A 16,705-nucleotide genomic window follows, 5' to 3' on the forward strand; every position below is an offset into this window, starting at 1 on the left:
CAGTGGAAGACAGGGAACAGGACTGGAGCCTCCGATAGATATCCTCTAAAAGGCTCCACCCAAGAGGGGATTGAAACAGATGCAGGGACTCACAGCCAAACTTTGGGCAGAGTGAAAGGGGGTATAAAAGGACCCAGAGGGGACAGGAGCTCCACAAGGAGACAACAAAGCCAACAAATCTGGGCCCAGGGATCCTGCAGACACTGATATACCGGTCAAGGACCATGCATGGAGAAGACCTAGACCCTCTACTCAGATGTATCCCATAGGCAGCTCAATCTCCATGTGGGTTCCCAAATAAGGTGAGCAGAGGCTGTCCCTGACATGAACTTGGTTGCCTGCTCTTTGATCACTCCCCCTGGTGGTGTGGCCTTGCCGGGAAACAGAGGAAGAGCATCCAGGCAGTCTTGATGAGATTTGATAGACTAAGGTCCGATGGCAGGGGAGAAGGACTTCCTCTTTCAGTGGACTACAGGAGGGGACTGGAAGGGGAGAGAGAGGAAGGGTGGGACCTGGAGATGAGGGAGAGGCTACAGTCAGTATAGAACGTGAATAAATTGTAAAAAATTAAAATTTAAAAAAGGTAAAAAAAAAAAATCACAGTTCTAAGACGCTGACTAAATACATACCATCTGTAAATATAAGAACCCGGACATCACAGCTGACATCTTAGTGCAGGGACAGACAACAGAAAGAAGCAGAAAATCCAGGGATGGTTTGGACAGGCAGACAAGTCCCCACCCTGAGTATTCCATTCTTTAGGCACACATACCAAAAGGTATGTACAATGCCCCAGAAAGAAAACAGAAAAGTATTTTCTGCTAGAGTCTGAAAAACATTTCTAGGGTGAGATGAAAGAGCTCAGCTTGGATTTGCAATTGAGCTGCCCATGGATAGTATCATGGCTAGGGTGTCGTGGAGCTAGGGATGGTCCCTTCTGGGCGCCTTTCCCTGAGGAGTCAGCTTGGTGTCACCAGCACAGCCTAATTCTGAGGATGAACTAGTGGCAACCCCAGCAGGCTACTTCATTTGGGAGAGAGGAAGGATTTCATGATTGGAAGTTTATTTCTGTGTTCCTCAAAGTATCAATACGTATCGTTGTCAGAATGGACAGTAAGTTGAGGGATCATTAGTCAGAAAAAAAAAAATCCCATTTTCCCTTTTCCATGTGAATAAGTGACTAGATGTGAATGGAACTGTAGAAGATGTCATTTAAATTTTTTTTTGCTTTTATATTTAATTACGTGTACATGTGTGAGAGAGTGTGGGTTTGTGCACTTTAGGGAAGTGCTGAAAGCTCTGACGGTGCTAAAATTACAGGAGTTTGTGAGCTGCCATACGACTATCAGGAATCACCACTGGGTCCTTTACGAGAAAGGTTTGTGCCCAACCTCTGAGCCATGTCTTCAGCTCAGGAATGCCACTTCTGATTCTGAAATTTTGTAACCATCATGAGGAAAAAAAAAATTAATGGAAAACAGTCCTTGGACTATGAAGAAGATTAAAAAAAAAAAAGAGTTAGGAAACAAAGACATAATGTAATCCTGAAACTGTGCCAGAAGGAATGTTACATCAACCCCTGCCATCACGTGCATAATGAATTCAGTCTCTTTCATTACAGTCTATCACTGCTAGTAGAAAATCTCACCTTAATTATGCATATATAATTTGATATATTCTACCATGCTTCTAAGAATGTAGTCAAAAGTAAGATTGTACATTTATATTTCAAATGGTTACAATTGTTTATTTAAAAGACATACTTTCAAGATTGTGACTATTAGTAATGTTAATTTAAAATTTCAAAAAGACCCAATATTAAGCAATTCAAATGTTACTTAACATGTATTATTCTCTGATATAACAAAAATAAATTCCACCTAAAAAGAACAATGTTCCAAACTTATAAAACAAAACAAACGTGTGGATTTATTTTGCTTGTAAATGTATGCAAATGAGTCTTTATAAGTGATATAGGTACTTCTGAGCAGGCAGACTGTGGGGACCTCAGAGCCCTGGTAGACTCTATCCTGTAGTCCCATACTGCTCTTGTCACTTTTATTCAAAATAATCAAGTACTAACAAAACCTTATGACTCATGAAGCTGCACTACATCTCTGGGCTACATCCTTCATGATACACTCCATCTCTGCACTGCGTTCTTCCTGACTCATGAAGATGTGCTTCTTTTCTCCACTGTATCCTTCATAATTCATGAGGATGCACTACATCTCTGCACTGCGTCCTTCCTGACTCATGAAGATGTGCTTCTTTTCTCCACTGTATCCTTCATAATTCATGAGGATGCACTACATCTCTGCACTGCGTCCTTCATGACTCATTAGGATGTGCTACGTCTCTGCACTGCGTCCTTTATGACTCATTAGGATGTGCTACGTCTCTGCACTGCGTCCTTTATGACTCATTAGGATGTGCTACATCTCTCTACCACATATTCACTATATACTTTGTGCTGAACCTCTGAACCATGTCTTCAGCACAAGAATCTCTCCTTTGAATCTGAAATTTTGTAAATGTCCTGAGGAAAACAAAAATAAATGGAAAAACAATCCTGGGACCATGGGGAAGAGAGAAAATAGCTTAGGAAACAGACAGTGATGTAATCATGAAACCGTGCCAGAGGAATGTTGCATCAACCCCTGCCATCATGTGCGTAATGAATTTAGTCTCTTTCAATGCAGTCTACCACTGCAAGTAGAAAGTGTGGTCAGTTGGAAAGTTTTAGCTAACAAAATTCTCCATCTCATGGGAATTGTCTTCTTTCTACAAACTTATAGAGGGCAACTTTGACATCCTTGTTCCTCAGACTGTAGATCAGGGGGTTGAGCATGGGAACAATAATAGTATAAAACACAGATGACACTTTCCCTTGGTCCATGGAACTGACTGATGATGGCTGCAGGTACATGAAAACTAAAGATCCAAAGAAGACAGCAATGGCCAAAATGTGGGAACTGCAAGTGCTGAAGGCTTTGGACCTGCCCTCGGTAGAAGGAATGCGGAGGATGCTGGCAATGATGAAGACATAGGAGCTGAGGATGGTCAAACCTGGGACAATGATATTAAAAGAACTGAAGGACAGTCCTAGTGTTTCATTGATAAATGTACTGGAGCAGGATTGTTCCAATAGTGGGAAAAGGTCACAGAAGTAGTGGTTTATATCATAAGCTTTGCAGAAAAGCAATCTAAGCAGACAGACTGTTTCACCTGTGGCACAAATCAAACCTATACTGTACACTCCCACCACCATCCAGGAGCACACTTTATAGGACATCATAGCATTATACAGCAAGGGGTTACAGATGGCAACATAGCGGTCATACGCCATGGCAGCCAGCATGTGACACTCTGAAACAGCAAAAACATCAAAGAAGTAAAACTGAGCCATGCATCCTGCGTAAGAGATGACACTCTTCTCTACCACAAAGTTCTCCAGCATTTTGGGAATGATGACACTGGACTGACAGAGGTCAACAAAAGACAGATTGCTGAGGAAGAAGTACATGGGGGTGTGGAGGTGAGGACTGAACAGGATTAGCATGACCATGCCCAGGTTTCCTAGGATAGTGACAGCATAGATTCCTAGGAAGAGGAAAAACAGGGGCAGCTGGAGCCCTGGCTTCTCTGTTAAGCCAGTGAGGACGAACTCTGTCAGAGTGGAATAATTTCCTTCTGCCATTTTCTTCTGAGCGTCTAGGTTGAAAGAGAAACAAGGTTTTAAGAGAGATACTTAATGTTCTTAATTTTACATAATAAAGTTTCAAATAGAATTCAAGTTTTCTCAATTGGGTATCTCCAGATATGCAAGTTCCTGGTCAATATTTTTAGTCAGAGCCCTGGAACCCAAATACATGAGGCATGTAATCAAATATCAGACTGGACAATTCTCATTTACAGTCTAGGCTGTATGAATGCTTACATGTAATATTTAAGTGTGAATCACACAACAATTGCTCTGGTAACTTGAGTGTTTCAATAGGTTTCCATGTCAGATTTACACTCATATTAGGACTCCAGAAGCAAAAGACTTTTTGGTATGCTGAGATAATACATCAATAAAAATCAGTGACCAATATCATACTTAACGGTAAAAGCATTAAAAAAAATCCCACCCCTAGGTAAAAACAAAACAAAACAAAACAAAAATCAGCAAAAAGCCCTTCTGCCCTATCTATGTTTATTCATACTAGAAGTGCTAGTTTAGGCAATGGAGGGGCAGGATATAATGATAAGCATCCTGTTAGGACAGAAAAAAGGAAAATTGTTTCTTTGGAAATTATAAAATATATACATATATGAAAAAAATCTAAATTGGAATGTCAAAATAATGGGGAGGACAAGGTCCTAATTAGATATCTCTTGCCACCAAAGGAAACCTCCTGTGTCAGGAATGGTTTACATCTACCACGGTGGTAGACAAACGCATCCCATGGAAATCTTAAACCCAGGCTATTACCAAGGCTAATGGATTCTCTCCACAAATTGATGGTAGAGCCTTATTGTTTAAGATAATACCTACATAACTCAGTACACAAAGAGAAGTCTGAGCTGGTGCCTACCTAGAGCCTTCACCCCTACTGACTAGTTAATTTGTTCTGGGAAGGTACTCTGCACATTACCAAATGAGAAGTATAAACACCAATCCAGTGAACCACAAACCCTGTTACCTACAATGGTGACCTGCCTGCAGAATACTCAGGTACAATAGCGGTGCAAATGTTGTAGGAGTAACTAACCACTCTCTGTCCCACTCCATGAAATGGAGCTCATGCCCAACAGTGACTGGGTGGACAAGAACCTGAGAGTAGCTAGGCCAGGGATTTAGAGGCTCTGTATACTACAGTTCTGCTAAAATTTTTGTAGGAATAAAATGATTCTTATGACATTCTGCTATACTCTAAGATCAGTATCTTGCTCAGCCATCACCGGAAAAGCTTCCTTCTACAGCAGTTAAGAACCAAAGCAGAAACGCACAGCTGGACAATGTGCAGAGGTGAGAAAGACTGGATCACTCAACCCTAAATGGATATCTTCATAAAAATCTTTCCCCTTGGTGCTCAGGAAACTCTGGAGAAGAGGAAGCAGGAAGAATTTGAGAGCCAGTGGGAATGGAATGAAATGGAGAATACCTAGGACACAAGGCCTTTTAAACACATTAGGAAAAATGAACATATGAATTCACAGATACTATTTCATCACTCACAAAGACCGCACAAGTCTAAACCATGAGCGATCTCAGCCTCAAGTGGGGAAGTGGACACAAGCTCACATCCCTAACCCAGGAGCTATTTCTGATTGATGAACACATTTAGAGGTTTTTCTCCAATGGAATCTCACTGGGTGTACAAACTGCACTTAAGGACAAATCCCAATATTGGCAGAAGGCCAAAACAAACAAACAAAAAACTCGATAGTATTTTTTTGAGTTTTTAGGTTATTTTGTTTCACCTCCTGTACAGAACTTTTACTTAAAGATTATGATTTCCTATTTTCTGCACATGCACATGTTGGTGTTTCGCTGTGTTTTTTTATACTTTTGGTTTGGTTCTTTTTTTCTGTTTGTTTGTTCTGTTCTACTCTTGTTTGTTTTGTTTTATCTTATTGTTTTTAGATGCCTCTTTGTAACTGAATAAAATAGAGAAAGAAACAGTGGAGGTTTGGGGAGAGAGGAAAATGGGGAGCATCTGGGAAAAACTGGTGGAGAATTGGTGGAGGGATAACTGTAAACAGAATATATCATATAAAATCTATTTTCAATACAATATTATAAGATGTTGACAGGAGAAAAAATTTTTTACATAAACGGAAGAGATTCTATGTTGAGGAGTTGAATGCACTAACTTTATGTGAATGTCAGTCCTTCTCGAATTTTCCAGTCCAATGTGTTTTTTATAAGAACCCTGCTCTTATAATTACACATATTGACAAGATGATTCTTAAATGCTCATAAGAATGCAGTAAACATGGAATAATCAACAGAGGTTTGAAAGAGAAGAATAAAGTTAGAGGTCTCATGTTTCCCTGTAAGCAAAAGAATAAAAAGTTATAGTAATCAAGATTATAAGCCACTTTCATAACTATAGTAACAGAGATTATGAAACTCTAGCTGACAATATTTACTTGTGTTATCCCAATGATTGTGTTTTAAAAGTGAATCATAAAATTAAATGAAAAAAAATGATTTTTTAAACAGATTGTACTGAAATAATTAAATATCTGCATGGGAAATAATTATTTAGATCACTTTCTTAAATAAACCTCAAAACTTCATTTAAACATGTAACAGATCTCTATAAAATGCTAACATAATATGGTATTATTAAAAGCCTGTGTATTTTTTACCTTTGATAATGGTATCTTAGACAAGATGTCAAAAACATCAGGTTTGATAGACCAAATTAATGAATTATGAATTAGTGAAAATGCTCTTTAAAAAAAAATGTAGATCTAGGTCTGGATATTAAGCAGCATCACTGAGAAAGCGAAACAGACTGCATACAGAAGAGTATAGAATGTTCTTGTGCACTCTTCCTGATTAAGATTTTTTTAGTCACATTACAAAGCACTCCTGCATATTAAAATCTAAAAGAGCTGGCATCCCAATCAAAAAAATGGTCAAATAATTGGAGAACACAGTGTGATGTAACAAACTGTGAGTAATGGCTTTTAGGTAATGTCAGGAAACTCCCATGGTTGTGGGGACATTTGTCTCCATAAGGGTCTTTCAAAATGCAGAGGTTCAAAAGCACCAGGACAATTAGGTACTTACTCTTTTTCTACTTGGGAAACTCTGTCCTGATCAGAAGTATGCTTGACTAAGTACTTTCTAAAGCAAAGAGCTCAGGATCAAGCTGACGCTGGTAATTCAAAACAGACTTCTGGCTCCCTTTCTTTTCAGCCTCAGATTCCAGATCTTAGTTTCTGTGTGGCTCACATATACGTTACGAGCCAAATATGATTCATCTAATAGCTTCCTCATGCTTCAACCCAAAGAACCCACCAAATTGACATTATTTACACAAAATTTTTGATATATAAGCAATGTCATAACTATTTATAGACGGTAACTCCCAAAAGAACTTTCATCAGGGATAAGGTGGTAGAAAGGAGAAGCAATTAAAAGTTGCTTTATGTGCTTTGTGGCACTCACTAGGTCCCTTATGGATAATATTCTCTCTGTTGTAAACTGTAGCAATCCTTATGGTAAGACTACCAAGTAAGGCGATCAAGTATGGTTCTTAAATATCTATATGATGACAATTTCCTATCTAAAAGTAATTTCTGAAGTTTAAAGATACTCTTTCTATTCTTTTTTATCTATCTGAAGAATTGATGCCTTTTCATTTTTATTGACAGTTTCCCTGTTTGATCATTTTCTAGTTTTCTTTTTTCTGGGGGTTGTTGTTGTTTGCTTGCTTGCTTGTCTGTCATGTTTTGGGAAGCAGGGTTTCTCTCTTTAGCTCTAGCTGTTCTGGAACTCACTCTGTGGACCAGGCTGGTCTTGAACTCAGAGATCTTCCTGCCTCTGCCTCCCGAGTGCTGGGATTCAGTACACTTTAGCACAACTTCAGTGAAGGGAATGTCAGTGAACATATTGACTTAAAGAACTTGGAATAGAAGAAGACATTTTGGGACTAAAGCAAATGTGAATGATGTAGATACTATAATCTAGTTGTTGATGTTATTGGCTCAGATTTTTCCTTAGTTGTGGTAGTTGGATCCCGGTTATTGACATTCAAAATTACATATAAACAATGAAAGGTATAGAATTTAAATGTTATGGCACTAAATGAGAATAGAAAGCACCATATAAACGGATGTGTCTCAGTCTGTACATGTATATTTAATTACAGGTATTTTAATGTATGAGGGACAATATATGCTTATACATCATAGACAAGTAATTACAAACGTTCACTAGCATAGACTCATAATTCTACTATGCTGAACAAATGAATAAGAAACATTCAGGCAGAGGCATGCACACCCAGCTCCCACAGGAGTTGTTGCTTTACAATATTGTTATTTGATAAAAATGACCAAAGTTTCTTAGAGACTTGACTAATAGTGTATGGTTTTCACTTTTACTCAAAATTTTTATGGTTTGACATTTTTATACATTCATAACATGACTTGGACAACTTTCCATTTCTTAGTGATTGCTGAGTAAGTTCAGTGTTAAGAAAAATGACTCTGAATGGGTTTTAATAATAAACACCTTAGATTTTATTTATCTCAAGGTATAGACATATTAAAATGTGGAAAATATTAATTATAGAGTCTAAGTCATTCAGGGTACATGATCAAGTTGGGAAAGTTTATTTATATCGAGCTTAATTTATTTTAGTACTGATTACATAGCAATGCTGTCTTAATTTTTATTCGTTTGTGGTCCTTGACTCATTTTCATTTTTAGGTAGTTTCTGCAAATGCTGGCATGTCAATCTACAAATATGATGAATTCAGGATATGCCTCATGCACTCTTTGCTTCTCTGTTATTGTGAGAAAGGCAGGCTCCATTATTTGTCTTAGTCAGGTGGTCATTCTGGTTATGAGAGCCAAATCTGAGTTTTCTCTTCACATAGGTTACAGGACAATCTCTTAGCATACCTGCACACTAAAACATTATGCTTAGAAATAGACCCTGCTGGAGAAAAGCAAGTCATGTAATGACATTAGCAGTACATATACTCATGAATCCTCCAAGTACACTCCATTACGGTCTTATAAGAATGCATGCCTTAGTGGTTTGGTAGACATCTTAGCTTGAGGAAGTACATTCCACGATGGTTACACAACGACAGAATCAAACATTCTCAGAATGCAATCTCTATTGTCAGGCTCTTTGATTCTCTTTCTTCTGGATTTATTCACACACGTGTGCTGTTAGATTGTTTAGTTCTTCCCATTACTTGTAGCTTAGGAATTGGGCAAACAAGTGTCTCTGTGATAGCTAACTTCAATGAATGCCTGTGAGCATATGGTTCAAATTGTGCATCTGTTTTATACACAGAGAAGTGAAAGCTTATGAAATATTGATGATATTTTCCTCATGCCTGGACTTGAAGACATGGTATATAGTTTTCTTTATTAGCATCCTTATGCCTTCAATATGTATAGATTTATTTTCATAGCCTATCTTTTCCGAATAAACTTTGATTATACAAAATTTTCAACAAATGGTTGTATTCCTTCACATTCAAGTTCTGGGAGTGGTGGTCCAATTAGTTCAGTTTGGAAATACCTGCAGTATAATTTGAATTTTATCTGAGTGGGAAAACTTGAAAAAGTCAGAGACCTCAGCAGAGGACTTTATGGCTTAAATATCTAAACCACTGATTCTCCACTTTAAGTGAAAGCCATGACGGTTCATCAAGAAAAAAGTCACATGCATTCCGTGAGACAGTTGCTTTAATTCTAAGTACAACCATAGAACTGTTTCTTATTTGTTAGTCACCCATTAATGTGGTCATCAGGGAAAGAAAACATTTCATGTTCTTATTTTCTGTTATAACCACATCTTGAATATACAAAAGCAGAGGACAAAGATAGTTAACAGTGGTTGGGAGTAGGGAACTATAGGCCAAAAAGGACAGAGATGTATGGATTCATGATTGCTGTAGTTAATTTTTTTATATCATACACACCAATCTCATGGAAGATTTAAGATTTAAGGTTTTATGTTTAGAATGTGCTACGCTATATTTTTTTCCTTATTGAATTATGTGGATGTTTTTGCTTTGTTTTACCCATGGTGTCTGCCTAGCATGCAATGAGTGTGAAATCAAAAACACATCCTCTGCCCTCAAGTATGCAATGTTCAACCTGTGGTATCATCGTATTTACCATCGTATTTACCATTTGCGTTAGTTGCTTTTCTTGTTGCGTGCGACAAAACATCTGGCAAGGAAGAACTTTAAGAGAAAGGGTCCACTTGGCTCCTGGTTCGTGAGTATGTAATCCACCTTGCCAGGAAAGTCAGCACAGCAGGCACTGGAGTAGCTGGTCACATCCTGTCTGCATTCAGGCTGCAGAGAGAGATGAATGCAATGTTCAAACTGGCTTCCTCAGTTTCCCTGTTTTTTCATCCTGAGGCTCCTGTTCATGCAGTAGTACTTCCCACCCCCACAGCGATCTTTCCCCTCAGTTAAGGCTTTCTGGATCACTTCCAGACACACTCAAAGACAGGTCTTCTGACTGCTTCCTAACCTGTGTAAGTTGACTTTGAAGATTAGCCATTATACCATCTATAATTATACCATCTATACCAGGCTGTATTCCATGGGATTCTTTGAACACAGGGAATATAGCCTGTACCTTATTATATGAATACAGTCAGATGGTATTCAGGGAGATTTTGACAGAAAAGAAAATTGCATCTTAGCACACCAGCATATTCAGCATTACTGAATCTTGATAGGTGATTGTGTAAGCTAACGGGTATCTTTGGACATAAGTTTTGGCACATTGCGGAAATCGTCTGCTGCATTTAAAATTTTGATTTTTTTACTCCACAGTTAATTGGCAGACACAAACTTTAGAGCATAGAAAAGTATCAGCAGATATCTACAAATAGTTAAAATTTATTTTTAACTATTAAATATTGTTTAGAAACTTCATTTTCTAACTTACACTATTCCTCCGATTAATATCAAAGCATCCATTCATTTAATTTCTTTAAGAAATTATTAGAAAATGCCCATCCACTAACTAAATACAACTATTTTTAATCATTCAGTGTTTATTGAATCCAAAACTTATGAATGTTATAGTAGAGAAAGGCATTTGTGAATAAACATGTGAATTGTTCTTTTAATGTGTTGAGATGGGAGCTCTTTCTAAATCCACCAGGGAAGGATAAAGCATGATTTACAGAACACATCCTAGAGCAGAATCTGGGACAAGGCTTAGCTTGTTGAGGTTTACTGATCTAATAAATTTCATCATAAATCATATACCTAAGGAGTAAGTAAGTCCACTATTTCTTAATCTAAGCCTCAGAGAGAAGAACTGCCATAGTGGTCTTATTTAATAATCTTATAATTATCAAATTATCTAATAATTTTTAAAGAAATAAATGAATGACTAGTTTGATGTTAATCAGATAAAATATTTGTAAATTAGAAAATGAAGTTACAACATTAAATATTTAAGAAGTAAATATTTCTTATTGCACCATATCTCTTTTTGCAGAGACAGATAGCAGAAAACAGGACAGAAGGCCCAGAAATGATTTACAGAGACAGGGAGCGAATTGGTGCTTTTCTTTTTAAACACAGTGAAAGAGGAAAGTAAAGGAGAAACCAAGATGGCCACTCTTCCTCAGACCATTCCCCCTACCCTTGGCGATGTCATTGAAAAATGTGAATGTGAAATGCATTGATTTGGTCTGGCTTATTTTGGAAGGTTACATGGAGGAGTTACTGTAGCCACTGGACATCTGCCCCTTTGGTTTTCACATTCCTATGTTGTGATAAAATGGGCTATGGAAAAGCTTGAAGGAGACAGAACCCAGTTCAAGCATGCCTCCTCTCACATTACAGGAACAGGACTCTAAGTAGAAAGGATTAAATGTTGGCGTGCCTGTCAAAGGGAAATTCTAAGTTCCTCTGCTCTCCATGTTGCTAAGAAACAAAGCATAAAAGAACATCTTATGACCAAGAGTTGCAAATGTGAATGAATTTCTGTTTTATTACAGGCTTAAAATGCACTATATATGTTCTGTAGAGTTTACATAATTGTAGAATTTAGTAAAATTATAAAGGATAACTGTTCTCTAAAATGAGACGTTCATTTAAACCATAATGAACACAAGTACCTTCTGGTGGGGACTGCTGATTTCATAGTTATCATGATCACTTTGGCTAATTAACCAAGAGAGTGTGTAGTTCCTATTACTTTGCAAATACAACTGGTTAGAGAGTTTTTGAGCAGAGATCAAAGACTTCTTTAGTCTTGTCAAAACTGAACAGTAGCTATTTTGCTATATCTTTTCTGATTTTCTTTATTTATATAAATTTCCATGATGTTCTAGTTTTAAATACCTTTCGTTTAGGAACCAGTGGATATGAACAATTCCTAGTCTTGCCGAAGACTCAAGTTCTGTTCCTCGCACCCATAGATAGAGCTCACAGCTACTTCTAACCCCTGGATCAAGGGATCTACTGCTCTTTTTGGTTTCTGTGGCAACTTCTCACATGTCATACATTCACACAAGCACATACCCATAAAATACAAATAAATATGTAAATCAATAACACCCTTTGTCATCTATTTTTATAAACTCATATTTTTTTCTTTTAAGTTTTAGTTATTGGGGTCTAAAGAGATGGCTCAGCAGTTAAGAGCTCTGTCTGCCCTTCAAAAGGTCCTGAGTTCCATTTCCAGCAACCGTGTGGTGGCTTGCAACCATCTATAATGAGATCTGGTGCCCTCTACTGGTGTGCATGCATACATGCAGGCAGAGTACTGTATACCTAATAAATAATTTAAAAAAAAGTTTTAGTTATGTATAGTCTAGTCGTCCAAAGAAAAGGAGATTCCAAGGTAGGTTGGGTGTTCATCTGTACTCTCATCACTTAAGAGGCTAACATAGGAGAGTAGGAAGATCATGAAACAAGTCTGAGTTGGTCTAGGCAGGAAACCCTGTTTTTAAAATAATAAAGTGCACACTCACACACACAAAAACAGAGAGTGAGAGAGAGAGAGAGAGAGAGAGAGAGGCAGAGACAGAGACAGTGGCAGAAGAGAGGGAAGGAGTATAAAAGGGAGGGAGAGAGGAAGGGAAGAAAGAAGGATGGGAGGGAGAGAAGGACTGAAGAGAGAGGAAGAGACAGATGGAAGGACAGAGGGAGGGAATTTGGATGGCATTTTTGTGTTATGAATGTGATTTGGACCTACATAAATGAATGACGCTGGTGTCCAGAGGAAGTCAGACGAAGACAGAGTGTATGTGAGAACTGCCTCAGAATTCAGGTTCCATGAACTGGGTTCATGTGTAAAATATGAGTCAACAAGGAGCTAGAATAGTTGTATTGGAATTAAACCAGAAGGTACATGTTGTAAATCGGCAATTTACCTGGAAACTCAGGTTTGTGTTGTTACAATGTGTTTATTTTGACCTGAAAAAAGAAAGTCAAGTGCAAGATGGAAATCAGGGCAAAATAAGGAAGCTTTTGATCAACATATGAATGAAAGAATGGATCTATCACCAGCAGGTACTAGATAGAAGTCCTCCTCTATTAGTGGACTAGGGAAAGGGCATAGGGGGAAAAGAGGGAGGGTGGGTGGGACTGGGAGGAGAAGAGGGAAGGGGCTACAGTGGGGACACAAAGTGAATAAATTGTAATAAATAAAAATTTTAAATGTCTCCAGAAATCGAGTGAGTACAGTTTTATAACTGTTTTATAAAGTTACAACAGGATGCATTCTAGAAGTGGCACCGAATTCTCTGTTGGGAAGTGCTCTGGATGGGATGAGTGAGATACACAACTGCTCTGTGCCACAAGCACCAGCACGTTTAAGAAGGAGCTGAAACAAACACACACACACATATATATATATATATATATATATATATATATATATATATATATATATATATATACATATATATGTATATATATACATATGTATACGTATATATACATATATAAAAATCTACATATATACATATACACATGTACACACACACATTCACGTCTATACATATATACATCATGTATACATATATATGCATATATACATATAGACATCATTTATACACATATTCTTGGATCTCACTTGAATATTTTTATGGAAGGAAATTTGAAGCAAAGACTAAAATTCATAAAATATTCCCCATACAATGATCTTTCTATTTCCTAAAAAATGCTGGCAGGAATATTATTTTGTGCTACATTTTATACATAGTATCTGTGAGATAAATGAGCATATCCATCACATATGCAAACAGCAAAATTTAGAAATTTTGGTTGTTGAAAATGGTGATAATTTGAATAAATTTCTAATTTTCATCTAATTCTTTTCTTGTAAACTTAATTAGTAAATTGTACAGGTGAATTTATTCAGCTGGGGTAATGTTTTAAATTTGCTTTTGTTATATTTTACTTTGTTATACTTAAACTCTATCAAATATTTACTTTGGTAGAACTTTTTAATTTTAAAAATTCCTTGTAAAATCCATTTTAAAACTTTTGTTTTAAATCTAGGTGATATATCATGTCAAGCAGTAAAATATTCCAACTTCTTTACAGACTTTAGCTTTAATTGTATTTCTCTAAAATAGAAACAGAACACATGTAGCTTTATAACTGTTTTATACAGTAACAAACTCGATCCAGTCAAGAAATGTTGCCGAGCTATGTAGTGGTCTTCAACCACATTGGCTGCAACCCTTTAATACAATTACTGATATTGTGGTGCTCCCCAACCATAAAATTATCCTATTGCTTCTTTATAACTGTCATCTTGCTACTGTAATGAATTATAATGTAAACATCTGATATACAAGAGATCTGATATGATATGGGATCCTTGTGAAAGGGTCGTTTGCCCCCCCCCCGATGAATTAAAACCTACAGGTTGAGAACCTCTGCTTTAATGGGAAAGCATTTAGGATGCTAATTGTGTGTGTGTGTGTGTGTGTGTGTGTGTGTGTGTGTGTGTGTGAGAGAGAGGAGAGTATGCATGTCCATGTGCATGTGTGTGTGTGTGTGTGTGTGTGTGTGTGAGAGAGAGAGAGAGAGAGAGAGGAGAGTATGCATGTCCGTGTGTGTGTGTGTGTGTGTGTGTGTGTGTTTGTGGTGAGCACACATATATGTTATTGCTGTGGATATTTGTTTAAGATTTATCATGCTAAGTTTCATTTAACAACCCATTTATTATCTCTGTTTTTGATGAATAATACTTGTGATCTTCTGAACATAGCAAAAGTATAAAATTTTTGGTTAAAACATTATGTCTTACTTTCAAAGATCCCAGAGCACTACGAGCATTGGTTGTTAATTGCTGAATGAGGGGAAGGTACATCTGCCTGAGACCCACATACAGCAGATGGAAACAGGGCAGAAATCCTGATGCCATTCCTGGACATGCCATGTCCCTGTGAGCACCTGCTGTCCTCTTGAAATGATGCCAATCTGTTTCATAAGGCTAAGACACCCACAGGCTCTGAGCTCATCCATACATCCCCACTGCTTAGACCTCTGCTGAGGAAGGGAGAGCCTCAGGAGAACCTCAGCGGGGAACCTTTGTTAGTTTCTTTTATTGCTGTAACAAATTACCGTGGATGTCATGGCTTTCCATACTTACCAACTTATTAGCTTAGCGTTCTGGAGATTAGAAGTCCAATGGGTCTCATTATACTAAATATCATTGTTGACAATGTTGTGATCTCAGCTCATTTCTCTATGGTCTCTGTCTTCCTACTCTTCTTACAAGATTATTTGTGTTTTACATAAGGCACCCAACATAACCTGGGATCACCTCATCGGTTAAACTGGTTAGCAATTTCAACTCTGTATTCATCAGTAGTTCTCCCTTGCCATGTATCCCAATATGGCCTGTCACTGATTCCAGAATTAGAACATTGCATCTTTGAGAAGATCTATCCAGCCTACCATGCCAACTGACAGGCCTCTTGCCTGGTGTGGGATCAGATTCCAACATTACTAGATTTCTCCAGGGCAAGAATGTTGAACATTCTCGAAGAGATCATCACTGGACTCTCAGTCAATCTACCCAAGCAATTCCTTTTAGTAACTGACACTTCAGATGTTGCCTGAGATGAAGTACTGATTTGGCAGCACTGGGTCTGGGCATGCAAGCCTGTCTTTGAATTTGATATCAGACAAATGTCTCTTCTTTATATCTCTAAAAATCTGGACTGTAGATGTAGCTTGCCAAGTACCTGCCTAGCATGCACATAGCTCTGGGTTCAAGACTCCATACTGTATAAACTGTGTGTGGTGTAATTCAGCACTGGAAATGTTACCTAAGATTGTACATTGAGTTTGAGGCCAGGTTGACATACATAAGACCTTTCCTCAGCACGATATTACAAGAAATCTATGTTTTAACATGTTGTCACGACAAACTGCTCACTTTGCCAACAGATATCTTTCCAAAGGGATTTTAAAAAAATGAAACAAAATCATGCATTTAGTAGCAAAAGTCAACTTACTTTGAATACTTAGTCTGTGAGTAGTTCTATTCCAAGCCCTGGGGATAACGATCTTTAAAACTAGCTTAGTTTCTCCTCTTGCATATGGTTTTGAGACTAGCACAGAGGTGGGTATTCTTCTGATAGGCAACTGTTCTCCAAGACCTAATGAGAATTTAAAGCAACAACCAATGAGAATGGTATAAATCAAGATAATCAGGCTAGGATTTCATCAAAGGATCAAAGCAGCCCTGAGCTGGTTATTAATAGATGGTAAAGTTAAAAGTCTCAGTCAAAGCTGTCAGAATGGAAGATGAGCTGTGTTGTAGCAAGAAGGAACGGGCTCAGGACATACGTCAACACCACACAGCTGCTTGGTTGCTGATGCCATTGAGAAAGCCACACTTAAGTGCAAATTACCACATCCAGACATATTTATTAACAGAAATATGTGCATGTACTAAGCAAAGTGTCAAAGAAGAAGTTTAAAGAATGGGTCTACATAGATAGAAAATGTGATG

The 16,705-nt window shown here is 37.6% G+C and overlaps 1 protein-coding gene across 1 annotated transcript; it reads right to left on the reverse strand.

Moving 5' to 3' along the window:
• Nucleotides 1–2,764: 2,764 nt before the first annotated feature.
• LOC129687557 (olfactory receptor 150-like) lies at nucleotides 2,765–3,700 on the reverse strand. Its single transcript, XM_055622016.1, has one exon. The coding sequence runs from the start codon at nucleotides 3,698–3,700 to the stop codon at nucleotides 2,765–2,767; it is 936 nt and encodes a 311-aa protein (XP_055477991.1).
• Between the last annotated feature and the right edge of the window lie 13,005 nt (nucleotides 3,701–16,705).

This window comes from Psammomys obesus, unplaced genomic scaffold, assembly GCF_907164565.1.
Source record: "Psammomys obesus unplaced genomic scaffold, mPsaObe1.curated_primary_1811, whole genome shotgun sequence".
Taxonomy (NCBI): domain Eukaryota; kingdom Metazoa; phylum Chordata; class Mammalia; order Rodentia; family Muridae; genus Psammomys; species Psammomys obesus.

Bases quoted from the DNA above. Each gene is read 5' to 3' on its own strand.
- LOC129687557 (XM_055622016.1), bottom strand. From the start codon at position 3,700: ATGGCAGAAGGAAATTATTCCACTCTGACAGAGTTCGTCCTCACTGGC.